The 27,723-nt window shown below is 43.5% G+C and overlaps 2 protein-coding genes across 2 annotated transcripts; one reads left to right on the forward strand and one right to left on the reverse strand.

Annotated features, from left to right (window-relative positions):
- Positions 1-2,446: 2,446 nt before the first annotated feature.
- Positions 2,447-4,580, forward strand: LOC133928690 (probable WRKY transcription factor 26). The gene is made up of 4 exons (XM_062375136.1): positions 2,447-3,092; positions 3,206-3,663; positions 3,776-3,940; positions 4,095-4,580. Exons 1-4 carry the CDS (start codon positions 2,601-2,603, stop codon positions 4,423-4,425), a joined length of 1,446 nt encoding a protein of 481 aa, XP_062231120.1. The 5' UTR covers positions 2,447-2,600; the 3' UTR covers positions 4,426-4,580.
- A 15,516-nt stretch (positions 4,581-20,096) lies between these two features.
- LOC133928691 (protein EARLY RESPONSIVE TO DEHYDRATION 15-like) lies at positions 20,097-21,018 on the reverse strand. The gene is made up of 2 exons (XM_062375137.1): positions 20,625-21,018; positions 20,097-20,529 (listed from the first exon to the last, which is right to left on the reverse strand). The coding sequence occupies exons 1-2, from the start codon at positions 20,929-20,931 to the stop codon at positions 20,342-20,344; spliced, it is 495 nt and encodes a 164-aa protein (XP_062231121.1). The 5' UTR covers positions 20,932-21,018; the 3' UTR covers positions 20,097-20,341.
- Positions 21,019-27,723: the final 6,705 nt, after the last annotated feature.

The raw sequence follows: 27,723 nt of genomic DNA on the forward strand, positions 1-27,723 counted from the left end.
CACGGGGCCCCTCCTGATTGATCTTTCTGAAGAGCCGATGTCTCTTGGTTTAGGAGGGGCCCGTAGGCATGGCCTTCGGGACCCCTCCGAAGCCATGGGGTCCCAGAGGGGTCCTGAGCTTGATGATCCTCGAGCCTAAACTGGCCAAGCCAAGGGGACGTCAGGGGTCCTTGATGGAAACCCCCCAACAACATGTCATAGGGTGTGAGCGATCAAGATGGAATTTTTTGCTCCTTGATAATGGGAGAGATATCTCTGGGCCCCTAGAGATAGTTGGATTAGAAAAGGGCATGGCCATGCTAATATGATTAAAGAGTTAACCATGATGAATCGACTACTTGATCGAATAAATGGTCGAGCTATCACAAGGATGGCATGTATCTTGTCTTGACCTTGACTGGTATCGTGAGGTGAAGGGATCGGTGCATGTGTATATCAAGATTCAATCAATATGATCTTTTTATATATTAGGGAGTCAACATGTCCTACTAGGGACCACTATTGATTTCAGTTTGTAAAGGGTTTTCGAGTCGTAGTTGTTTGTACATGAACCTAACGGGTCACATACTTAATAGGTTAGAACATAACATATGAATTGGATTAGTATATGGGTTTGATTGGATTGTGATCCATGTGATGTTAGAGTCCTAAAGGGCTTCCAACGTAGGAGCCCATTAGCGAGCTATATATAAGGAGATGCGTGGTGTGGGGCGTGAAGAGGTGAGCCACTCCAAAGCCCTAGCCACAACCCTACACACGATCTCCCAAAACCCTAGCCGTATGCATGGTGCTAGCACATCGGCGCTCAGTGATCCTGCCCAGTATGTGTGGATACCGTAGAGGCGTTGCTGCTATTATGGCGCTGATCTCCTCAGCATGAAGATTGCGACGCTTCTGTCTGGCTGGTCGAGGACCTACTCGGTTGGTCGACAAGCTGGTCAACATACCTGCTCGCCTGGTCATGGAGCATGACGCGACCACTCGGAGCTGGTTGAGGACGCTAGAGACCTGCTCGAGGAAATAGTCGAGGAACTGGATGAGAAGCACAACCACCTATCAGAGCTAGTCGAGGAGCGTGACCACCTATGTGGGGCTGGTCGCGGATCTGATCAAGAAGCTGCTCAAGGAGTTTGAGGCACATGACGTTGGATCGATCTACTCCAACTCTTCTTTCGCTGCACTACACATCAAGTGGTAACGATTTATGATCTCCTAGTTGCATGATTTTCTAGGTGAATACGGTAGAGTAGTGTAGCCAACCCGTTTCCCAACAAACACGACATAGAAAACGCTATTGACGCCCGTCCGAAGAGCTAGAACTGGGTTTTCACCTAGAAAACCCCCCATGAGGTGGAGGGTGGGAGCACCACAATGACAGCTTAATGGCCATGGCCGGAACCAACAAAAAGCTGGGCAAGGCTTTCGCTCAGAGCCTACGCACCCCACCAGCTGCACAGACAAAGAGGATGCCAACCCTACTAAGGGAAGTCGTGCCGCCACTGCACCCCAGCCAACCCGCTACGTGGATTTCAGCGACAGCGAGCAGCACCTGGCCACCCACGCGTGGGTCCTGCTATCGGCGCATGGATCCAACCACCGATGCCATTATCCTATGGGCGGTGCGTGGATCTAGCCGCCCAAATGCAGATCTATCGACGGCGCGCAAATTTGGCTGTCCACATGCAGATCTTATCAGCGACTTGTGGATCCCATCGGCAGCGTGTGGATCCAGCCTCACCTGCAACCACACGGTCGCCACCACTAGAACCTATAAGAGAAAAAAGGAGGTGCAAAGGGAGGGAGAGAAGCCGCTACGATGGCTGCTTGGCTCTGCCATTGGCCGTCGCCACCACCGGTAACTCTATATATTGATCATCGCCGCCGCCATTGCTTTCCACGGTGGTGGGAACGGTAATGATCAATATAGAGTTTACTAGCTCTCGACTATATATGTGTTTATATGCGTTGCAACCACAAGGAAATACCACTTATTTGAGCATGAAACACTTAAAAGTTCTCTTAACTAACTGATCAATATGTCAAAACTAGAAATTTGAAGGGAAAAGAAAAGCTCAGTTTTGTCCCATCGCCACTATCACAGCCACTGGGTCCCACCCATCCGTCCGTCCATTTCCCATTCGAGCTGAAAGCCTGAAACCCACCCCTGGCGAGCCGTGGGGACACGCCACACGACTCTCTCGTCCGTGCCCGGCCCCACACGGCCTTGCCTTCCCGGAACCCCCACGTCGCCGCCTCGGCTGACCGGTCAAACCGCACGAGCTTTGACACAGACACCTCGCGTCAAACCCCCTCCTTCCTAGAAGCACCCCAATTCCACCACGTTCACATTCATTCTCCAATCCCACTGATGCCTAGACCCCACATATTTGTAGCCCCACATATCCGTGAAGCCGAAATTTAATAATCGTCCCACCATCGCCGCTGCCGGCGCTTTACCCCGCCGTGGCCCCAGTTAGCGCACCCACAACTGGCCGCTACTTAATGCGGCGCCAAGCCACCAAGCAACCACTCCCGTCCGCCTCTCCTCCCCGTATCGTCTCGTCTCCTCCGCTGCTCTGCTCTGCGCTGCTCCGCTCGCCATGGCGTCCTCGACGGGGAGCTTGGAGCACGGGTTCACGTTCACGCCGCCGCCCTTCATCACCTCCTTCACCGAGCTGCTCAGCTCCGGCGCAGCCGACATGCTCGCCGGCACGGAGGAGCGGTCGCCGAGGGGGCTGTTCCCGCGGGCCAGGAGCGGCAACGGCGTGCCCAAGTTCAAGTCCGCGCAGCCGCCCAGCCTGCCCCTCTCGCCGCCGCCTATGTCGCCGTCGTCATACTTCGCCATCCCGGCCGGGCTCAGCCCCGCCGAGCTGCTCGACTCCCCGGTCCTCCTTACCTCCGCCTCTAACATCTTGGCGTCTCCGACCACCGGTGCGATCCCGGCGCAGAGGTACGACTGGAAGCGGGCCGCCGATCTGATCACCTCCCAGCAGGAGGAGAGCAGAGCAGCAGGCGGCTTCTCCGACTTCTCTTTCCACACGGCCGGCTCCAACGCCATGGCCACGCCGACAACTTCCTTTCCTTCCTTTAAGGTAACAACACACACAGATCCATTCGTGATTAACTGGCTCAAGCTAGCTGTGAGACTGTGACATATTCCAGTATGTAGTAGTAGTAGCTCACACTCACATGCGTGGTTGTGCAGGATCAGCAGGTGGAAGCGGTGAGCAAGAGCATCGTCGCCTCGAGCAACAAGAGCAGCGGCGGCAACAGCAACAACAAGCTTGAGGACGGGTACAATTGGAGGAAGTACGGGCAGAAGCAGGTGAAGGGGAGCGAGAACCCGCGGAGCTACTACAAGTGCACCTACCATAGCTGCTCCATGAAGAAGAAGGTCGAGCGCTCCCTCGCCGACGGCCGCATCACGCAGATTGTCTACAAGGGCGCGCACAACCACCCCAAGCCGCTCTCCACGCGCCGCAACTCCTCTTCTGGCGTGGCAGCCGGCGTGGCGGAGGACCAAGCCAACAGCCTCTCCGCGGCGGGCTGCGGGCCGGAGCACTCCGGCGCGACGCCTGAGAACTCCTCCGTCACGTTCGGCGACGATGAGGCGGAGAACGGGTCGCAGCGGTGCGACGCCGACGAGCCCGATGCCAAACGCTGGTAATTTGATCATATGATTCACAATTCAAGATAGCACCTTATATGTTTATGATTGAATTGCTGGCGTATTGGATAGTTGGATTCATATATGCATGCGCGTAATTGATATCAGGAAGGAGGACACTGACAACGAGGGCAGCTCTGGCGGCGCCGGCGGCAAGCCGGTGCGGGAGCCGAGGCTGGTGGTGCAGACGTTGAGCGACGTCGACATACTCGACGACGGCTTCCGGTGGAGGAAGTACGGGCAGAAGGTTGTCAAGGGCAACCCCAACCCAAGGTGAGAATCGATTAATGATTAATTACCTTGTATCACTACCAGTGTATGTACGTAACTCGACCAAGAACTCATGCGATTTTGATTGGAATCTGTTCTTGTGTTAATTCATACGGCGAGCTCAATCTAACCGTGTCATCTTTATTCTGATCATCAGGAGCTACTACAAGTGCACGACGGTGGGTTGCCCGGTGCGGAAGCACGTCGAGCGCGCGTCGCAAGACCAGCGCTCGGTGATCACCACCTACGAGGGCAAGCACAACCACGACGTCCCCGTCGGCCGCGGCGCCGCCAGCCGCGCACCAGCGCCGGCGCCGGTCTCCGACGCCACGGCAGCGATGGGCCAGGGCCATCAGCCGTACACCCATGAGATGCTCTGCAATTCAGGCGCCGGGGCCGGGTACGGCAGCTACGGCGGCGGCGCGTTCCAGCAGCGCACCAAGGACGAGCCGCGGGACGACTTTTTCGTCGAGTCGCTCCTCTGCTAGCCAAGCGAAGCGCAGCGAGAGTCCACCTCTCCACTCTACGGCCGGTGTACGCGTACCGCCGTGCCTGACGCGTATGGGCTTTTGTTGCATATACACATATACGCTATGTACACACGTAGGTCTTCAGCTAATTAGAAAAGAGATTTGTTGATTCATTGCACCGACAGTAGAGAACGTACGTACTCAGGGGGCAAAAATCAAAAAATAAGCAACAAATATTATCGTATTTATCAAAATAGATAATATATCGGTGTATTTATAAATCTAGTATTTATATTTGGTACTATAAATATCAAAAAATCGATTCCGGATCTAAGGTATTGAAAACTCCTGTATTCGACATCTGAGGTGTCGAATACAATATTATTCAACGTATTCGGTACTTTAGTGTCAAAACTCTATGTACCGAATACGGTGAATAGAACCGTATTCGGCACCTGACCAGCTGCTCACGTCGCGTTGGGTCAGCGCTTTCGGTGCGCTGGTCGTGTCGAGTCACGTCATTTTATTTTTGTCGTTCTTTTAACTCCCGTGTTATTCTGTTTCGCAATTAAAATATTAGCGGACTAGTTTTGTAGCACAATTTAGTTTTATCAAGACACGAGCGAATAAATAAAGAAAAGAACTGAATGAGTATGTGTAAATTTATTTCTAACGTAATTTTCTCAATATTTTGTTATTTATTTAATCTATTTGTGTAGATTACTTTTTAGGAAGTAACGTCGGTAGGATACAAAATCTAATTTTTCAAACAATAATAGTTATGAAGTACGATTATCATATAATTTTGTATAGATATTACGTACACTGATAAATATTATATGTGATATGGGGTTTTTTGTCGTTACGTGAATGGACCCTAACCATAAAGGGATGACGACAACAAATATTGGTACGTACGGTACGCATAAAGACTAACTTAATAGCATATCGCTGCTAAACCAAACATACCTTAGAGAATAAAAATAGACCGAATTATAATAGATGCTCTCTACTGAGTGCACCTAGGATATTTGCCCATTCGTATGGCATCAGAGCGGTGGGCCCTCTCCCTCTTCCTTTCCCTCTCTGCCTCACGTGCCTCAGCCACGACGCGCTCCTTGACTGCCTTCCTCATACACTCCTCCTGACACTTGAGCTGTAGTTTCTCCGGTTGTTGCTCGTACTCCCGGCATTCGTATGTTTTCCTCATCCACTGCATGCTCATGTCGACCAACCACTTCTGGTGCGTATTTTACTCCATGTCCAGCCATGCTATGAAGTTACAGATAGATGGAGGAGACTGGACAAATGAAATAAGAGGGTAGATTAGTAAGACAATGTATGAAATTATACGGGAAGTGCCACATTAGTGATATACGTCGCTATACCGGTGGGTACTCGTATGGTCCATATCGAGGCTTTGTTGTGGTGGTAGTTGGAACATATAAAGAAGTGTAGGCCATAGGTGTAGGAGATGTCCTGTGATTCACGAAGCCTACAAGGGTCGCCATAGAAGCACATCGACGGTTCGATCCCTGGATGAAAATATCCCAATGTTTTCTGGATGGGCTTGGTGAAGCTTAGTCTATCCATGGATGAGTGTAGCGTTATTTATGATGGCTAAGGGCTGATGCTTGAACTGAGTGCATGGGCTTGGCTGGGGGTTGGAGCATTGGATCCCTAGAAAAACTAGAAAAATTATGGCAATGATGCTTAGCATAAATTCCCTATAAAAGTTATTGTTTTGGTGTAGTCATTTCATTCTGTAAAAGTTCAGCAATGAGTTATTGTTGCCTCTGTACGGAGGTATAGAATTCTACTGGAGTGGGGGAGTTAGAGTCGAAAAGAGGATTCCTCGTTTTTCTTATGAAAGCATTCCCTGTGGAAGCTGTTGATTTTGAGGGGATGTAGAAGTAACATCTATCTCTTTGATGTTAATCCAAATTCGAAGCTTGCTTTAAGGATTCATCCCAAAGCAAGCACAACCCGAGGTTAAAAGGTTCATACAATCACATTGTTGATTTTAGAGTCGCAATTAATGTTAGTCCTAAGGTGCTAGTGATACATTGGCGTGTCAAAAGCCCGAGTTCACAAATAACTTTCATATGTTAGAAACAATTTGTGATTGGATAGTATGTTAATATAATAAGCTTACCATCACATTGATTAGACAAATAGTTCACAAATAGTTCCTAAACAAAATAAATAGTCATGCTTGTCATTTGCATAGTTTATAGTACATAGATGTTGAATACCTAGATCATGTCAAGATGACGGAGGAAAGTGGCGACGCAAATTAGCGGAAGAATGCCAGTTGCCAATCAATGCTATAAAGGTAAGATGATTGTCGTCTCTGAGGTGGTAACGGAAAGTTGTAAGGATGGGTACCAGCAAATCCATCATCATTTTCAGGGTCACCAATATTCTCCGAAGATGGAGGCCTCGGAGGGAGGGGTTGTTGTGGCATGAAATCATCGCCGTCGTCATCCTGAGCTATCACGGTAATAGCAGGTCTTATTTCCTTGTCGGTTGTACGCCATCTCGATATGGTATGTGAATGTTCTCTTACAATGATCATTGAACCTTCTCCTGTATTACTACTAGAACGTCAAGGCATTGGGGGCATGAAATCATCAACCTCGTCGTCCTCGTCATTTTGTAGATGAGTAGTAGAGGGCACCCCTGTACCCCTTAAGTTCGCTGATCGTAATTGTCTTCTACGCGAACCAGGAATAACACCCCCACCGAAGAGCATATACATCACCAAGAAGTTTGTGATGTCTTTGTTGATCAACTATACGTCTTCTGGGAACACCTAACACAACAGAGGAGCATTTGAATCAATGGAAAAAAGATAAGTAGGGTGAGCACAGAGGAAATTACGAACCTGAATGTGGGATGCATACTGGTCGAGTAACATCACTATTGTTCTTTGCCTCCTAGAGAAACCTAGAACCGAAAGATGGTCGGCCAGTTCGCACACTCTGAGATATGTTTGACGCTGCTCGTGGAAGAGGGCCCTAAGGTTCTCGGTGGTTATATATTGGAGCGGAGCGGTTAACACAAAACATAAAGGTCTTACGTGCAATTTGGCCACGTCTTGGATTAGCTTACTCTGCTTAAAGGGATCATCCTTTCCTTTACGCACAACCTACATTGAGGCATTAAGTGCTATATAGATCGTTATAGGTGTCTATGGAAAACCTGTACTCGAAGATCTCGCCATAGATTTTTTGATCCTTCACTGTAACGTTATGACTCTGTACCAAAGCACAAATCCCTGATTATTTAAGAAATATTAAACAAGTATTAAATATCACAATTATTTGACAAATATAACATAAATTGTGTGCCTGAATTATTTGAAAAATATTATATAAATTAAAAATAATTAAATTAACAATACAGTGAATAATACATAATAAGAATGAGTATGATAATAAATTTAATAATGCATGTGTCGTTAACAAGTACAAGTGCACCAAATAAGTGCACCAACGACTCAATGACTATGACATCGCACGCAATCCTCAGGAGTGTACGCATCTGGTGGGTATGTGGCCCTCATCCCAGCTGCCTGCACTGGCCCCTACATCGTATTCCATTGCTCGTCATCATCAATGTCCTACCCTATGGGACACCCACCGAACGTGTATCCTACCCCGCTAACTTTGTCGTGCATGTACCATGAAGAAGGATCCTCATGAGGCAGTGCGGACACCCCTAGAACGTGCTCCGACAGAGTTTGGTGTGCCAAAGGCTCGCCCTGCTGGTACCACTGTGAACCCCCATGTGCATTAGGATATTGGAGGTATTGTGCACCGAAGAGCTTGGTGCCTCTCTAGTCAGGCATCTGCTACGTGCAGTCAACAACATCCTCATGACGAGTCGATGTTGTAGGTGGAGGTGTCAGCGTAGCTTGAGAAGGTTGTGTCCGCTGCGGAGCCTATGAACCCAGTGTATATTGCTTGGGTGCATGAGCCTGCGTGCACTCCTCACGATGCTCCAAAGCAGAAGGTGCCTCTTGTGACTATTCCCGAATGGGTTCGTCACGGGCACTAGATGAGCGCCTGCTGTGGGAGGCACCGGACGGGTCCATGGCTGGTAGGTCATACCCCCTCCAATGCGGGGCACAACCAGCTTGATCACGTATAGCGGACAGGAAGCTAGACCCTCTCGTCCTTATGTAGTCCCGGAGAGGGTTCCGATCCCTACGTGTTGATGACCTGCTTGCTTCCCTACAAGCTTGCTTCGCCTGCGTATGTATCTCGTACGCCTCTTCGGTATGTATAAGATGAGGGCCATGTTAGTAATACAGATGTTTAACCATTAAAAATCGTTATAAGTACCACAAATTACTACAACATGAAGAAGGCAGGTATGATCCTTAAGGAAGGGTCTTAGGCCCAGCTCTACAAGTCCGCTGAGTAAGGTGGTACACGTGCACAGACGGTATCATGAAAGGTACTCCCAGTATGTGGTGTTGTCGTATTGTTTAGCAGGAATGACGACATCCACCGCGGCTAACTTTGTCCACCTCTATAGGTGCTCGGCACTCACGGATGTCTAGTCCCGCATACCTCCACCCCCTTGTGCGCTCCTCCTATGCATGAATGAAACAGATATAATTTATTAACATAGATCACAAAAGGTACTAATGCTACCTACAATAACACACTTACTCGTGCGCCCGATTGGCGTCTCATGGGGGAGGTCTAGCACCACCTGTCGGTATCCGAACTGCCTCTATACAGGCTCAAGAGAATATGCTTCCACATTGTTCATGTACAACAAAAAGCATTTGGTCATCCATAAATCTGAGTCACGCTAATAATGTGATGCGATGATCCCTCCAGTCGCAATTTCGGTCACTCATGCCACACGCTATGGATCCCACTCCACGAGATCAGCGCTAAGGACGTCCAAATCACTAATCACCCAAGAGTAGCTACAATTGTCCTGCTGCTGACTCCATCTTAGCCTGGCATGCATCCATTGATACCCCATCGTAGGCCTTATGTCATCTATAATACCATCAAAGCTGGGGACTGGATAGTATATCTTGAGCACCCAAGGCTGACAAATCGGGAGGTACTCCTAACTCCATAGCTGTAAGAGGTGTAGGTAGCCTATAACTGATCCCCTATTATTTGATCACTGGGTTGCATCATATAATCCTCTGTACGTGGCAGCTAGCACAGCAGATCTCCAACTATAAGATGTCGGCTCATAAGGATATGACACGAGCTAACTTGCTAACCATACAATATGGGGGACAACATAATTGTCTGCCATGTTGCAGAATATAATGTCTCCCAACAGGATGTACAAGTACACCTTATAGTGATGTAAAATTGTAGCCTCGTCCGCATTCGATGGGCATGGACCGAACTATGAAAGTCCATGAACCCAAGGATATAGAGAAGCTAACATCCTTTTTATCATATTGCACACCAAACCTACAAGATGCAGATGGTCTATGAAGCTTGAATAGCACTACAATATTTGAAGTACATTACATAACAAATAATTACATGCCCTTAACGTAACCCTTCCACTGCTCCTTTACTGGTCGCAAAAATACTAACAGGGCGCCCCTGATTAGCAGCCCAGTTAGCATGGCCATGTCCCTCAATGTTACATCCATCTTGCTAAAAAGAAAGTAGAACGTGTGCGTCTCATGACGCCACCGGTCCATGAGACATGTGAGCAGTGACTCCTCAATTGGCGGGAGAGGTGTCCTGGCACCACCTACCATGTGAGCTCTGGCCATCATAAGAGTGAAAGGTAGTTGTCCTGCCCATGTGAGTGGCTCATGGAATCAATGGTCTAACTCCTTAATCGTGTGGATACTCCGGGCTCGCAACGGAAGCAACTGCAAAAGGTATCCAATACATGTACTGAGTTAGTAGCAAATTATTATGGTAATTAAAAATCACATATAATTGTGATACCTACTGCCCTGTGAAAATCATCCATCCCTGATGGTTCTCGTTGTACCGCTGCTGAAGAAGATCGGGAAGACCATCATGACCCATGACAATGGTTTTAAGCTACATGGTTCAATAGTAGGTGAATAACAAATTAGAGTATATTACAAGCATCATGGTTCAATAAGTATGTGAATAATAAATAAGAATATATTGCAAGCTTCATGGTTCAATAAATAGGTGAATAAAAAGCTTCATGGTTCAATAAAAAAACATCGTATGTAATGTCAGTACCAAACGATATATTACAAAATAAGTAGTACGACTAATAGGTGAGTAACAATTTAGAATACAAATCATAATTGCGAATAACTTCAAACAATAAACTAAAATGCAACAACTCTAATACACTACAGTTCGATAATGGCCTGATAGTTTACTGCCATATCGGGAATGTCCTCCTGTCATGGCCAGGTTGTTTGCAAAGTTTGCACTTGCATAGGCTGTCAACAGCATCTGCTTCATCTATGTTACCTTGCAGCCTCGTGGCTATAGGCCTTTCAGGATCCGTGCATCATGCTCGGGGATAAGATACCCACATCTTTGGAAGTCATGTGCTTCTCAATGCATCGATCGTGAAGTATGGTGCTACATACTGTGATCCGTCATTGCCGCTCATGTCCCTGTAAGCGGCTAATACATGCGAGCACGGGATATGATGTAGTTTTGGCTTGTGGCATGTGCACCTCTCCTCGTGAAGCCCAAGTTGACATTGCGCACAGTGTCCCCTGCACTATACCCTGAAGCATACCCACGGTGGCACATGACCTCGAATTCATTGTTAGCCAGGTCGTAGATCCTTGTCCGATGAAATTGTGCATTGTTCCTCCTTCTGGATATGATTTCCTCCAGCTTAGATGCGAACCACGTGCTGCAAGTCATAGTAGAATTACTACAGCCTCGAAAGTAGTCTGCCGTTCTATAGAATATGAGCTCAATTATGGCACACAATGGGAGGCTCTGTATTCCCTTTAGGACATTGTTGAACGCCTCTACTATGTCGTTGTCATGATGGTATACCTAACATGGGATACAATAATTTTAGAAGGTCTATTTGCATAAAAGGGTACAATATTATCATTTAAAGTCTATGTGTTTACCTGGCACTGTGAGTGTCATGGATTAGGGTCCAACGCTCCACTGGCTTCCACGCTATCCACTAGCTAAACGTAGCATGTGAACGATTAACGATAGTTTGTCCCCCAACCATTTGCATTCGCAGATAGTCCTCCTGTGCTTGTTGATCTGCCATTATCTTGCAAGTAGTCTCATTTAACTCTCTCTCCATATCTCGTTGAACTTCACCTACTGATTCTGCAGACACAACCCTTTGAATCTCTTTACAAGAGATTTGCTACAGTACCTTGTGTACAAGTTCGCTCCCAAGTATTGCATACACCATCTTCTCTCCACATCAGCCCATGCAATGGAGTTATTTGTACCATCATGTAGCACGTCCAACACATGCAGAATACCCTTGTTGCGGTCTGAGATGATGCAAACTCATTTCCTATATCCCACGATACATGTCCTCACCAAAGAGAGGAACCACAGCTAGCTATCATTGTTCTCACTCTCAACCATTACAAAGGCGAGAGGAATGATCTGATTATTTGCATCCATCGCTATCGCTGTCATAAGGGTACCATAGTACTTGCCGCTCAGAAATATGGCATCCACACATACAACCGACATGCAATGTCTGAAAGCTTTGATGCATTGTTTAAATGACCAGAATAACCTAATGAGGTATCGGTCAGGGGTGTTCTATGACCCATCCTCTAGCTTGATCGGCTTCGCCATGTCTCACTGAGTCCCTGGATTCGTCATGGTAATATTCTGCAGTAGCCTCGGAGCATAGTTGTAAGACTCCACGAAGCTTTCAAACAGCATCTTCAACACCTTCTACTTCGCTCATCACGTAGTGTGGTAATTGATCAGCATACCCGTCTTAGTCTGCACCTCCTTCATAATGGATTCTTGCGATAAACAAATGTCCGTACCAACAAGAGTGTTGAGGAGTTGGGCTATGAACATCACATCAACGACGTGGTTCACATTCCTAATAGCCTCTTCACTGCATGTATATGGGGTGTGTCTACTGATCACAAAATAGTTCTCATATTTTGGTATATGTGCTCGTATGAAGTAAGGACAATTCGGGTGCTTAATACACATGACCTCATACTCCATAGGGTTAGACCAGGTGCACTTGTGGTCCCTTCTTGTTATTACATTATAGTTGCTAACAAAGTGGATGACATCCGCCCTATTATGTAACTATTTCCTAACCTGGATGTCGCTATTCCGGTATCACTAGTTAGGTAAGGTGCTATACTCAATAACGGCATAATCCAGTAGCCTAACAACCTAAAAGTACTGGATTGCAGTCACCGGGTCATCGTTATCAGCAGCTTCTTCATCCCCGCTACCACCAGCTTCATCATCCATGCATCCTACATCTACCTTAGAAGTGTCCACTCTAGCTCCCTCTCTACCGGAACTGCCCTCTCTGACATGCCCTCCGTCCTCTTCATCCATCATCTGTTGGCTTGATCCTTCTATGGTAGTCATTGTATCACCTTGCACCAGTCGTGGTACTATGTTTATGTACACCCCCATATCAAAGTTTTTCTCCAATGCATTGCATGAGTACAAAGCCCATGCATTGTTCCTTCTCATCTCGAACAACGTATGGACAACGACCGAGCTGTTTGAAACAAGTCGTAGCCGCATACCCTCCAGAACAGCACTATGGCATTGCTGGTTCACACGCAAAAGACTCATAACATGTGATTTTAGGCCATCTAGGTCATTAGGTATCTCAACCGAACTCTCTATATGCTGGCAGTTATGAATTGTTACGAGCATCCTGTGCAAAACTGCAGGACGTTTTCCGTAAAAATATGAAAAGTCATATCATATCTGCTAAATAGTGTACATCTAATAAAATAACTAATTAGAATTATGTACAATACATAACTAATTACGCCCCTCGATAAATAATACATAAATTAACAATGCAAATTAAATAATACTATACTTAACAATGCTAAATATTTAAGTAATTAGCAATGCTAATTAAAACATCAATATTGAATTCAAATGAAATAATTAATATTTAATATTGAATTAAAATATTAATTAAACTAATATGAAAGTTATATTGACCAAATATTCATTATCATTATAAATTTACTTCAAAACTATTTTGAAAGCTAGTTTTACTTAGATTTCTTTACACCACATTACTCTTCCAGAAGTCGAAGTATCAACATATCGCTCTCAACCCGAGTGATCTTCTTTTTATGGTGAATACTTCTATGTCTATAGTTTCTAGCAAAATTTCAATGCTCACATTTGACAATGCACTATTAATCTATTTATAAATTTCTTTATGCTGAGTGAGCTAAATAGAGAAATGGACTAGTCTACGGTGAGTAAAAGACACTGAAAACATTACTCTATTTGACTTCATAACTGTTTATTTTCTTTAACTAAGTGAAGGAATTCTTGTACACACCACTATTTAATAGATTGAATTAAAATAGTAATTAAACAGACGTACACCATTATTAATTAAAAATTCAATTTGACAATTTTTTTGATGCATTCTGATTTTTATCAACCGAGTGAAAAAGTTCCATATATAGCAAGACAAAAGTCAGTAAGACTGAAAAACTACGTTATTGTGTGAATTACAGAAATACTCTAGGATATTTTTATGATCAAAATTTTTTGTTTCGCATTTATATATGTGGCGTGAGGGTGCGTGCTGCTTATCATTATCGCATGGATACAGCAGTGCGATCTACTCCTCGTTGAATTTGCCAGCACGTGCCTCCTTTTAAGCCGTTGAAGATGACCTAATCAATTTGCTCGTACGTTCGTTTGCTGATTAATTGCCGCTTAACCAAACTCAAATGATGGTGTTAATTTACTCCATGTGATTGACGCTAATCAAGTGGGAACGCGTTGATTGACGCTCGCTGCACTATGAATTGGAATAAGTTGTTAATTTACTCCTGCCGTGCGTACCAATCATTGGAGCTGGCAGGTGCCAGCCCGAAAACTTTTCTTGCCGACCTACCACCAGTGGGTTGGTTTTTGCTGACGCGGTAAAAAATTAACAAAAAGTTGTACTAGAAAACCATGAAGAGATATAATAGGTTTTATCATTGGATATAATTGTTCCTAACATATACAATAATTAATTATCTTAAGAGTCTAACAAACAACAATAGAAAACTATACATTGAAGGATGTTCTTTGTACTCATCAATTTATTACCCTCTATCTAACGTCATAATTTTTAATATAATAATGTGATACTATACTTTGGGAATAGTCTTAGCTTCACTACTACCCACGCTCTCATCAGTGTCAATTAAAAATCGTTATCAGTGATGGATTTTAAGTCGACACTAATTACTCAGTATTGATAGTAAGTGATTATCAGTGTCGGGTATGTAACCAGTATTGATAGTTGGTCCCGATTTAACGTTTTTCGTACTAAAAAAGTTTAAAAATATTTCCCGATCAGAGGTTGCTCGCCCGACCACACCCAACATTTACAAGGTCACGCAATATTGACTCGCATACGGCAACCAAGACTCGAACTCATGACCTTATAGCAGGTGCACGCGTGCGACCCTTCAAACCATCTCAGCTATCGTTTGTTCGTGAGTATAGTAGTAAAATAAATTCTTTTGACATCTTCTGACCGAATGTTTGAATGTCTATTTGAATATCTAAATGACCTTAAATGAAAAGTTATCAACTACAAAGTTATACATCTCATCGAGTTCTACAATATTCATATAAAGTTTATCTCCATCGATTACTGCTACAACTTTGTTATAATTATTTGGGGATTTAAATCACCTCAAATTAAAAAAAATTCAACTATAAAGTTGTAGATCTCATCGAGAGCTATAATTTTCATATAAAGTTTTCTTCATTCGACTTCGTGTGAAAAAGTTATAAATTTTTTAAGATGAATTGTGACAGTAGCAATCATCAGTGGCGGTTCGTGGCTAGAACCGATACTGATACTTACTATCAGTGGTGGTTTATGGCTAGAACCAGTACTAATATTGATTATCAGTGCCAGATCGTGACTAGAACCGGTATTGATAATCACTATCAGTATCGGTTATTAGCTAGAACAGGCACTGATACATCAATGCCGGTTTGTAGCCACTGATACATCAATACCAGTTCTAGCTACGAACCGGCACTGATAGTGACTGTATCAGTGCCGATTCTTAGCTCCTCGATCGTTGTTCACGCATAAGAGTTTAAGAACCGGCACTAATACGTCTTCAGTAGCGGTTACTGTTGAACCACACTGATAGAACCACCGTACTAAACACAAAATATCGCATTCTATCTCTCTACAATTCGCTCAATGAAACCTCAGCTTAGCTTACGGCTAGTCGATCCGTGATCACGATATAATTGGATGATGTGGCGCTGTGAGATCTAGTTATATAGCATTTGTCGAGTGTTTACATGTTTGAGATGCTTGGCTCGAAAAGGAAGGAATAACGCCCACCAGTTGAATACGTTATCTTGGCCAATGAACCAACAGGTGTTAACTATTGGTGAACCATCGATCTTATGGATATGTAGAATAGATAAGTGAGGTATCAAATAGACGAATCAAAGGAACACACATAGGGGTTTTTAGACAGGTTCGAACCTCCCTTAGGATAATAACCCTATGTCATGTTTGTCTTTTATTAATCTAATTCTGTTAAAGGGGGTGCATGGCTAATCTAGATTTATCTAACCTAGTCAAGTGACTTCTTGTGACTTCTCTCTTCGGACTTGACTTCCCCTCTGCAAGGTCCCCAGACTCCGTAGATACAGGGGGCCGCCATACGTTCTCTGTAGTCATTTTCTTGTTTTTGAGATAAACTTTACTGTTTATGGGATACCTTGAGTATTTATAGGTAGTTTTATTTTATCCAGGAACTCCTTCCTGGAGATACAGATATGTCCCTAGAATTGCGGGAAACCCTAGGGTGTCCGGATATGGTAATCATCTAGTAGTCATCGTCAAGCCCCCACCAATACGTGGAAGGAAGCTTCGATGGGTCAAGTACTTGGTCAGCAAAGATAAATATTTTGTTCGATCACGTTACACTACTACAGAAAACGTCATCAACGTCGGTTCAAAATTGATATCACTGCTGATTTTTGAACTAGTAGTAAATAAACAGCAGAGATAATCCAGGATTATCACTACCGATTTCAGAACTGGCAGTGATTGTATATATTACTACCAGTTCTTGATCTCATTATGGTCATTTTGTTTTGTTATCACTGCCGGTTCTATCTACAAATTGGTAATGATACTCAATCTAGGACCAAAAAAAATTAAATATTCATGCATTAATTTAAAGGAGATTAGCATTACTAATGATCATCATCATCTTCCTCCTCCTACTCCTCCGACTCCGATGAGCTTGTCTGCCTTATTGGCCCTCGATGGCTCGTCGATAAACTCGCTCCACACCTCGTCGTCCGACAAAGGGCATCCCGACGACGAAATGCTGGAATCAAACAAGGTGGATGGCGCCTCATATGGTGGGGCCTCCTCCTCCCCAGATGAGGACGCAGTTGTGGGAGACGTCCTGAAGAATGCGGTGGAGGCGACAGCGGATCCATGTGGATCGCGCGCAGGTGGTGGAGGTGGCCGGCGATGGGCGAGAGAGATAGAGAGCGAGAGCGTGTGTGAGAGAGCGAGCGATCAAAGTGAAATAATGAGCAATCATTGCATGTGTGAAGATGTACGGATTTCGAGGATCTTATAAATTTGTAAAATAGCTGTCGACGATTGGTGAACCGCTGATCTTACGAATTTGTAGAATAAATATAGGATGCCTGGAGCATGAATCAAAGGAACATAAAAGGGGTTTTATACAGTTTTGAGCCTCCTTGAGATAATAATTCTACATTTTGTTTATCTTGTATTGATGGTAGCTGTTACAAGAGGGTGCGTGGCTAGCGTAGATAGATCTAATATAGTCGAGCAGCTTCTTGTGACTTCTTTCTTTTGACTTGATTTTCCCTCCACAGGGTCTCCAGACCCTATATATAGGGGTATCATATGTCCTATGAAATTTTTATTCTTATTCTTAAAGATAAATTTCTCTATTTACACGATATCTTATTTACCTACAAGTAATTTTCTTTTATACAAGAATTCTGTTTCTGAAGATGAAGATATATCATGAGAATTACAGAAAATCAGAAGATGACCAGATATGATAATCATCCCTAGTCATCGTCAACGAGAGAGGTAGGGTCAGTGAGATCCTCCAGCATCGATCTGCCATTGCTTCTGCTTGAAGACTCTGAGCCGGTCAATGCCTCGTTCTTTATTCCTTTGCTGCCAATTTCTTCCACTAATCAACATAAACAATTGTAATGACGCAACAGAAGCTTCTATTCTTCCTCCCAAAGAGATAAAAAGCCATACTAGTGTAATAGCTCGTCAATCGAGCCCTTCTAGAAGATGGAGCCGAAGGAAAGCATCAAGCAAGTCAATTTTTCCCACGGGATGTGACGAGAGAAGCGCAGGTCGTTCGTTTCCTAGCTGGAGGCTGGGGCTAATCATTTCGCCCTTTTCCATGAATGCAAATGTGGCTCATGTGACGCATGTCCCTTTCTAAAGTTTATTGGGAGTTCGGGACTACATCCCTCTTTTAATGTTTAGTCCAAATTTTGATCTCAATTTCAAAAATAAATAAATCCTCCCCTTACAAAGATCCAACTAGAATCCTGAGTCATCAGGACGCGGAGTCCACGGCGCTGAAGGACTGGAGGAGGAAGAGAGAATCGTCGCCTTCGATTCTGTACGCACGAATCTTAAAGGTGATCGGGACGAGGGCAGGGTTGGTCGCCCGATATATGAGATGAGAATTCCGAGCTTTTTTATTTTTATATTTTTTTTATTAAAAATTTAAATAAATAGATTTTTCATAAAAAAATTGTAAAACTATATACGCCTACTGCACTCTCTTACCGCCCTTTACATGAACAGTAAATCTTGGTGAAACAGTACTCCTAACAGTAAATCTCGGTGAACAGGTAAACAGTTAGTCCAAATTTTGATCTCAATTTCACAAATAAATAAATCCTCCCCTTGACAAAGATCCAACTAGAATCCTGAGTCATCAGGACGTGGAGTCCACGGCGCTGGAGGACTGGAGGAGGAAGAGAGAATCGTCGCCTTCAATTTCATACGCACAAATCTTAAAGGTGATTGGGACGAGGGCAGGGTTGGTCGCCCGATATATGAGATGAGAATTCCGAGCTTTTTTATTTTTATATTTTTTTATTAAAAATTTAAATAAATAGATTTCTCATAAAAAAATTTAAAAACTAGACTTCTACTGCACTCTCTTACCGCCCTTTACATGTACAGTAAATCTCAATGAAACAGTACTCCTAACAGTAAATCTCGGTAAACAGGTGAACAGTACTCTGAAGTTCAATTTCTCTCGTACCTTCTCTATTCAAAACAGTGATGTTCTGTTGCTCCAAAAATTCTAAAACTTTTTGTACGTGTTACATAATCCATGTGCAACCTATTTTAATTGAATTCATCTAAAAATCCTGTGTATAATTTAAACTAAAATTCTTCAAAAAAGGCTACTTTTATAACTTCTAGCAATTGTTAGGGGCCTCACATAAATTTCTAAAAATCTGGTAAAATTCACTAATATTCTTCTTATGTAATGTGATAATTTCTAAAATTATTTTCAGCCCTAGATTATATGGTAAAAAAGTAGATTCCTTTGTAATGCACCATTTATATGTATTTTTATAATTTCATATGATATTCTTCTTTTAACTTAATTTGAATTCAAACATATATAAACCTAGTGCTAAAAATAATTTTAAAAATTATCACATCACATAAAAAGAATATTAATTAATTTTACCAGTTTTTTAGAAATTTATTTGAGACCCTAACAATTGCCAGAAGTTATAAAAGTAGCATTTTTTAGTTTAAATTCTACACATTAGTTTTGGGTGAATTCAATTAAAATGGGTTGCACATGAATTATGGAACACGTAAAAAAAAATTTAGAATTTTTGGAGCAACAAAATATCACTGTTTTAAATAGAGAAGGTACGAGAAGAAATTGAACTTCGAAACTGTTCATGTTGTGCAGACGGAGGTTTGTTTTGCAATTTTTTTCATGACAAATCTATTTATTTAAATTTTTAATCGAAAAAAATATAAAAATAAAAACCGCGTCGGGCCACAAGCTTCGTTATCGTTTTGTACGGCCCATTACGGTAAGCCCAACATAGAAGATAATACGGCCTTGTTCCCATGGGCTTTGCCAAGACAACAGCCAGGGAATCTCTTCTGTTAACTCTCTCGTCTCCTGTACCGAGCACTCTTTCAATCGGCGTGCGAAGTCGATGCACTCGAGCAGTCGAGCTGCAAAAACTTGCATCTAGTCTATTTCGGTAACCGGATTTAGCTCCAGATCCTCAAGACATTGAACTAAATCACTATGGCTTTTGGATAATTTCAGTTGAAATTCAACTAATAGGAAGGTTTGTAAGCAACCGTTAGGTCCACAACGAACAACGTGATGTCAACTGAGTGGTGCGCGGAAACTTGCAGAAAGCTTACCATCAGGAAATCCCGTCTCAAAAGAGGCGTGAAAATTCAGAGAAGAAGTGACATTTCCAGCTTCAGAGCAAAAGTCTCACTACATGTTATTACATCATTTTTACAGGGATCTAGAGCGCAGTGAATCTTCTATTCGATCTCGAGCTGAATCAAAAACGACGCAAGACTAAACAGAAAAGCAAAAGGGAAATGAAGCAACGCCATTTTTGGGCCTATTTTTCTTGTGCCAAGATCTGGCAGTGCCGGATGGATGGATCGATGTATGTGCGAGGTTGGTCCTTCAGCGTGGCTGCTGGATGGGGCGGGGGCTCACTCTGGCGCCGCCGGCAACCTTCCTCGGCGCCTTCTCCGCGTACCGTGGGGCCTCCGGCGGCGAGCCGTGCGCCCGCCACCACTTGTCGATCCCCCACGCCGCCACCTCAAGGCTGACACCTCTCTTGCCGGCTGCGCCTTCCTCCCGCTCGCCATCTGCTCCGCGCAAACACCACGCACAAAGTCAGCGCCACAACACAGAAACAGTTACCAAGAAAGGCAGTCCGCTAGAGCCGAAGGCCGCAAGTTACCACGGTGCAGCGGCGGAGGGGAGAAGAGGTCGTCGGGGAGGAAGCTGTCAACTTCCGTGTCGTCGTCCAGATCGTCGGCGACGTCGAGGAGGCCGAGGGCGCCGTAGTCGCGGAGCCAGCAGTCGCGGAAGGCCGGGGAGGCGGCGACTAGGCGCCACCACTCGGGGGAGAAGTCCTCCACCTCCTGCTCCGCCTCCGCCTCCGCCTCCGCCGTCTGCAGGCCGCGGTACCGGACCCCGGACGGCACGAACGGCTCCGCCCAGGGGTTCAGCCTCCCGCCACCGTTACCGCCGCTCACCACCGCCATCAGCTGCTGCTTGGTCTGATCTACCTCGCACTCTCGCAGTGTGGATTGGGGATGGATAGGGACGGTACGGTTCTCGGGATGGATGATGGCGGATTTAATAGCGGCGCGATGGGATCTTTTGGTCTGATCTTATCCGTTGTGACGAGGAGGCCCACGGTAAACGGGTAGCTGCACCCGGTATTGTTTTCGGCTAGTGGGGATGGGTCCCGCGTGCAGTGATGAAGGACTGGAAAAGAATACGCAATCATTGAAATCACTCCACTTTAGCCAATGTTTTTATTACTGTAAAATCTTTCTTTAGTGGTGGATAGCAATATTGTTCCTTTTCTGCTAGGTGAGAAAAACCGACTCTCTTGGAAAATGGTTCAGTGATTAATACTATAGTTTCCTAGGAGCCAGACAGCCAGCAGTATCCACTCAAACACTACAGTGACCAGGAAAGGATAGGGTGCTCACTGATTGAGGGGCTCCGCTGTACTATTCCATTAGAGCGATTAAAATCGACAAGGATTGGGTAAGATTGTAATGCTTGCAAAAACGACACCTGTCTTACTCTGAGTTTATGACAACTTGTCAGCTTTCCGGCGCAAAATTGGACAACAGGAACAACCCTTAGCGTTCCTATTTTTCGATAATAAAAATTTTATTGACTCTAATTATTATATCACAATAATATAACCGTATAAGAGTTTATTGTTGACTTCTAAGTACATAACAGGATGTACATAACCCCGTACCGAGCACCCTACACCACTCCGCAAACATGCCCCAGCCTCCTTGCAGCGAGAGTGAAGCCCTAGAGCCCAAGCTTCGCATTGCCATACCGCCGAAGGCCGCCATCGTCATTGAGCCGTTGCAGGCCACCCGAAATTCCCGTGACACCTCAAATGAGTTCGTCGATCATCGCTGGTAGTGCTCCGCTGCTCACCGTCGACGTCTGCGCTGCACAAAGCCGATCCGGGCCATCTCCAACAAGCCTCCGCCGCCCCAAGCCCGCCGTCACCCTCAATTGTGCCAGAGCTGAGGCATCTATCTCCCTCCACCATCAAATCTCTTCTAGATGGTTAGGATTAGAAGCACCGCGTACCCATTCACACGTTTGATTTCGACCAGCCGATCGTCAAGTGACACCCTAAATTTAAATAGGCCTAAGCCCAGTCAATGTGCCACATGCGTGTTTTGTCTAATGTGGCAGTCTAGTCAGCATCGCCGAGCCCTGCCAATAGGCTGATGTAAGCATGCGCAATAAACCTATTTTCCTTTAGAAAAATAATTCATGAAAATATGATAATTCCCAAAATTGGTTTTTCTTTAGATGTTTTGTGGGCAAATAGCGCTACTGGTTTTATTTCTTTAGATGTTTTCTGCTGCGCTTTGTGTATGTTTATGCTAGTTAATACCCTATCTTTTGTCTAATGTATTGACTCGCAATCTTTTGAACCCTAGTTTAATCATGATGTTGTGATATTCATATTGATAAAGGTATGTGTAAGTAATAGCTTCTATGGGAATTACCAGGGCACACATACCAGAACTACCGGAATTAGATTCGGCTTAATCATTGGGGATTGTGATTGTTGTGATGAGATGTGTGGTAACATATGGCGCGTCGAGAGACGAGCGTGTGCTAGCTCTCATCTTATTAAATGATTATCTAATGATTAATTCGAATACAATTTGGACAAGTCCTCACACTTTGTAAAGGACATGTAGTGTTTTCCTAGCCACACACCTTGAAAGTATGTAAGTGTTTGATCAACATAGGCAAAACAGGAAAATCATGACTTATGGGTGAAGTGTACAACTCCTGCAGAGTGTAGAACTGATTAATCAGCTGTGCTCGCGGTTATAAGTAGCGAGGAATGACACACATGAATAGAATACAATAGTAATGGTTTGGTGGTTCATTCATGGTTGTGGGAACCGTGTTTGAGGTGGTCAACTTCGGTTGAGGTGATTTATGTGAAACGGGTTAATTCTTGAGGTGGTTTTTACTCAGTCATTTACTTTTACTTTTATGAAATGTTTTGTTAAATTTTGTTGTGATCCAAATGAACCCATATAAGTCTTATTATTGTGAATGCTTTCATTTCATCTTTTACCAAACCTTGCGAAGTATAAGATGTACTCATACTTACTATAACCATAATGCTCGGTGGGGGAAGATTCTAAAGGACAGAGAATTCTAAGGTGGTGCTCTACATCAACTGCATGTGGGAGATACAGAATAATAAGATCGTGCTAGCTGTGGTGTTTATTTGCTTTTTGACCCTTGAAGGTCCCCTCTATAATAACGAATATTCACATTATGTTATGACATTGTGTTTTTATTATAATCTATAAAGTCTCTATATATTGAGTTTGATTTCTGGCTCAATATATGGCATAGATATTGGTCTTTTTTAGACCGGTCCTGACAGCCAACACCACTACTAGACTGCTAATCGGTGGAGATATTACATTTACACCCTCCTTAAGAGTCGACGCCCTTGGTAGCACACTGCATACATGACAGATGCCCATAACCAACCCTCGATGCAACGGTCGTGTTGCGGGTTGATCCACACGCGTGCATGCACACACACGTGCAGCGAGGGTTGATGCTATGATACCACCAACACCCAACATCCAAAATCCACCTCTAGCCAGCCCACTTGTGAGACAAGCCCACGTACGCATATCATTTATCTTACACTTTCATCATCACTTCGTATAAAAGGGTTAATCAGAGGTGATATGTTTGAAATGCTAAAGCTTATATGCTAACCCTCACTCACCTAATTTTTCAAGGTGATACTAAGTCACCGTATAATACACCTGGGCCACATGGGACAACACCACTACTAGGCTACTAACGGGCTGATGTGTTACATCAATGGAGTGAAGTATCTAGGTCAACCGGGATGGGATGGTGCAATGCGGTGAACTAGGATAGAGATGACTTCACGCTTGACGAGATGAGAGACAAGAAGATCTAGAGAAGAGAGAAAGATCAGGGACATGAAGGTATGGGGGCACGTCATGACCAGAGGAAGACGAAGACATAGGGCTTGCACGATGCAGTCTGGACACGGTGCGGAAGCATGGTGTTTTTTATTTTTATATTTTCTAACATTAATATTTAAATAAATAGACCCCTGATGAAAAGATTTATAAGAATAAACGCGTACCGCCCTCTCATAGGGTGGTTAGGCCCGTACCACCCCTTGAGAGAGTGATAAGTACTCATGGTATTGTGGCAGCGCCTTACTGCCCCCTGATGTGGCGGTTAGGTATGAACAGTACTATGCTAGAAGTACTATTTACAGCTCTATTTTTCATGTCATCTTCTTTATATAAAATAATGGTCTTCTATTATGCTAAAATCCTAGAATTTTTTATACATATTTCATAATCCATGTGCAACCCATTTTAATTAGATTTACCCAAAAAAGCCTTTGTATAATTTAAACTGAAGTTCTTAAAAAATAGCTATTTTTATAACTTTTAACAATTTTTAGAGCCTCAAATAAACTTCCAAAAATCTCAGAAAATTCACTAATATTCTTCTTATGTGAGGGACTAATTTCTAAAATTATTTTCATCCCTAGCTTATCTGGTGAAAAAGTGAGTTCCTTTGTAATGCTCTATTTATATGCATTTTTATAATTTCATGTGATATTCTTCTTTTTATTCAATTTGAATTGAAACATATACACCCCTTGACCGCGCCAGAAGTATTGTTCATAGCTCTATTTTCTCCTCCCATCTTCTCTCTGACCAGAGATGTTGAAGTACCAATTAATTCCATTTATTTCTCAAGATTTAACTTACACTGCATGTTACATCTAAGAAGCCTTACATCCTAGTCATCATCTAGACCATACCAAATATAAGCACAAACACCATTATCTTAAGGTGGTTTGGACTTCTTTCCATTTCATCCATCTTTATGGGCACTTCCTTCAGAGTAGCTAGTTGCAACCCCATATCATGTAAAACTTCTACTTTGTACCCTGCATCTGCATTCTGGTTCATCACTTCCTCGACAGTGTGGCTTCTGTTGTCCTCCAACACATCCTCCCACATGAAAAATTTGCATTTTCTGCAACTCATGGGAAAAAGCAATAAGAACCTTCAAAATCCAATTGATGTTGCACACAGGAACAAAACTGTAACGCCCTAAAATTTTTGGAAAAGTTGAAAGTTATTGTTTTTGGTTTCCGGTATCAAATCGCTGTCGCCGGAAAAGAAAAAAAAGAAGGAATTGAAGCAAAGTAGCAGCAGTAAATTTCTTTTTTTTTAAACATAACCTGGGAGTGGGCTAAGCCAACCTAGGCTTGGGCCGGTTAGCCCAACCCCTCCCCAAAGGCCCAGGCGCCCCTCCCCTTTCTTTTTCCCCTCCACCCGGTCAAAACCCTAGCCAGGACTTGTTTTCCCTCCCTGGCCGCCACCCTGCACCTGCTGGATGTCCTCCCCCCTGCTGCTGCTCTTGTGCAGTAGAGAGAGAAGACAAAGGAAGAAGGGAAGAAGGGAGGGAGAAGGAGGAGAAGAAAGAGGAGGAGAACCCCGGGGGACGTCGTTTGCTCTCTGTGGTTGCCTAGGTGAGATTCGTCACCCTAATCCCATCCGTTTGGTCGATTTATGAGGTTTTAATCACAAGTTTAGGGGGGATTTAGTTGGAGGTTTGGTCGAAATCAATTTCATCCACATTCTCAAATCTGTCAGCTTGTGCAGTCTCTGTTCAACGTCATTTTTGGGCAAGTTAATGGCCGAAATAAATTTGTCCACATAGACAAAGTTGTAGCTAACTTCTAGACCTATCTACCAGGGAAATTTCAGAATTTTTGGTCAAGTAGTTTAGTAGTTATGAATTTTTGAATTTGGCTGTCAGATTCTGGCGAGAATCTGGACAGTAGTAGATCTATTCAGTTTTTGGGCATCTTAGATGCCGAACCAGTTTTTCAGAATAGCTGGGAAGTTGTAGAGGATTCGTTAAGCTTTCCAATGGTGTGAAGTATGAAATTTTTCGTTGGTTATAGCTCCAGTTACGCTGTTCTGGATTTTCTGCAATCAATTGTTAACAGATTTCAGTGTCAAAGTTCAGAGTTTGATTAGGCCATGTTAAATATGTTTTATGTAGATCCAAATTATATAAAAGTTGAAGATTGTGTTACGATCTACATGTCCACAAAATTTTAGAATTTTTCGTTGAGTATTTCTGGAAATAAACAGTTTTGAGTGGCTGCTGTTCGAAATTGACGACAGGTTTCTTAGCTATTTTGTTATGCCGTTTAGGAGACTTTAGAGGCATGGAAAAATTATTTCACCACTACGAAAGTTGTAGCCCTTGTTCTGTAGTTTCCTAAAATATATTTATTTGTTATCATATATGTGGTAGAAAAATAGATAAGAAAAAGAGAAGTACTGCTGCTCCTGTCAAACTAATGCGTGTGTGCTTTTTTTTTTGTCGGTATTGCTTGATTGAGGGCTTCGGGTGTAGAAGCGCTTTGTTTTATGTATTTGCTTGTATGAGGAGTGTTATTGCTGAGTTATGATTGTGTTTAGGTGGTGGTGTCTTGTCTCATACTTGAAGTTCGCTGTTATCGCCGGTTGAAAGCAAGTAAACGTAGCTATGGCGTTGCTACTATTTTTACTTGCTATTTTCGTCACTTACACCTTTATTTCAGAACCATGACAAATTTGACTATGATCTGAATTATATGGTGTTCTTTACCTTTAAGCATGGTTAATCATTGTCTTATGTCTATCTTTATGTTGCTACAATTCTTGTTGAACTATATTGCTGTTCGACTTGAGAATGAAGTTGAGGTATTATTGGTGGTACACCTTAGTACAATTGCAGCATATTGCTGCCATGTGCACCTGCATTGAAAGCTATGTCGTAAATATCATGACAGTACCGGTACGCATCGTACGTTGCCTGAGAAGGGGTGCGATGTAAAAGAAGACATATCATTGTATTCACGGAAGTTAATAACATTTGTATGTTATTGTGGATATGAAGTTATACTTGTGGTTGTGACCTTTATTCGAGGTTATTCTTTAATATTGTTGATACTAAACTAACATGTCTTATGTCTTGAGAAGTCTTATATTAAATCGATGCTTAATCAACTTGTAATTTAAATAGCTTGTCAAAACAAGTTTGCTTGCTGAGATTTTTCAATCTCATCCTTGCATTACTCTTTTCAGGTACTCGATGCATATCATGAGGGGATGGGGATGTAGTAGCACATTTTGCACTTCATGTTTACACTTTTTATCTTGTGCTGTAATAATAAACAAAGTCTAGTCCTTAGGGTCGTTCATTGGAAGTTTAAAGAGTAGTGGTGATATTAAACTTAATATTTTGCTCTTGGTTCATGTCAAGATGATTTTATCTGCTAATGTGATATTCTGCATATCTTGTTTATCTATGTTATTGCTTCCGCGATGCTTAAATTTATAGAGAAGATGCTACTATTTTTTTTATGACAAGCTGTAGGTTGCGTAGTTTAGTGGCATCCCAGGTGTTGTGGCCCTGGAGTGTTACAGTTGGTATCAGAGCCTAGGCTTTAGATTCTATGTGAAATAAGGCTTAATTTGACATACTTTCACATGTAGGATGGGTAAGGCTTTGCATATCTTGGCTCCTATCGTGTTGTGTTTTGTTCTGTCTAGTGCTTATGCTTAATTACTTGGAATTGATGTTTGTGTCATTTGTGTGTTTTGGTAGCTGTAGTTATGCCACCTAAGAGGCGTGCTGCGGCTAGACCAGATGGTGATGGCCAGGCTGAGCTAGCAGCCGCA

The sequence above is a fragment of the Phragmites australis genome, chromosome 9, assembly GCF_958298935.1.
Source record: "Phragmites australis chromosome 9, lpPhrAust1.1, whole genome shotgun sequence".
Classification (NCBI taxonomy): Eukaryota; Viridiplantae; Streptophyta; class Magnoliopsida; order Poales; family Poaceae; genus Phragmites; species Phragmites australis.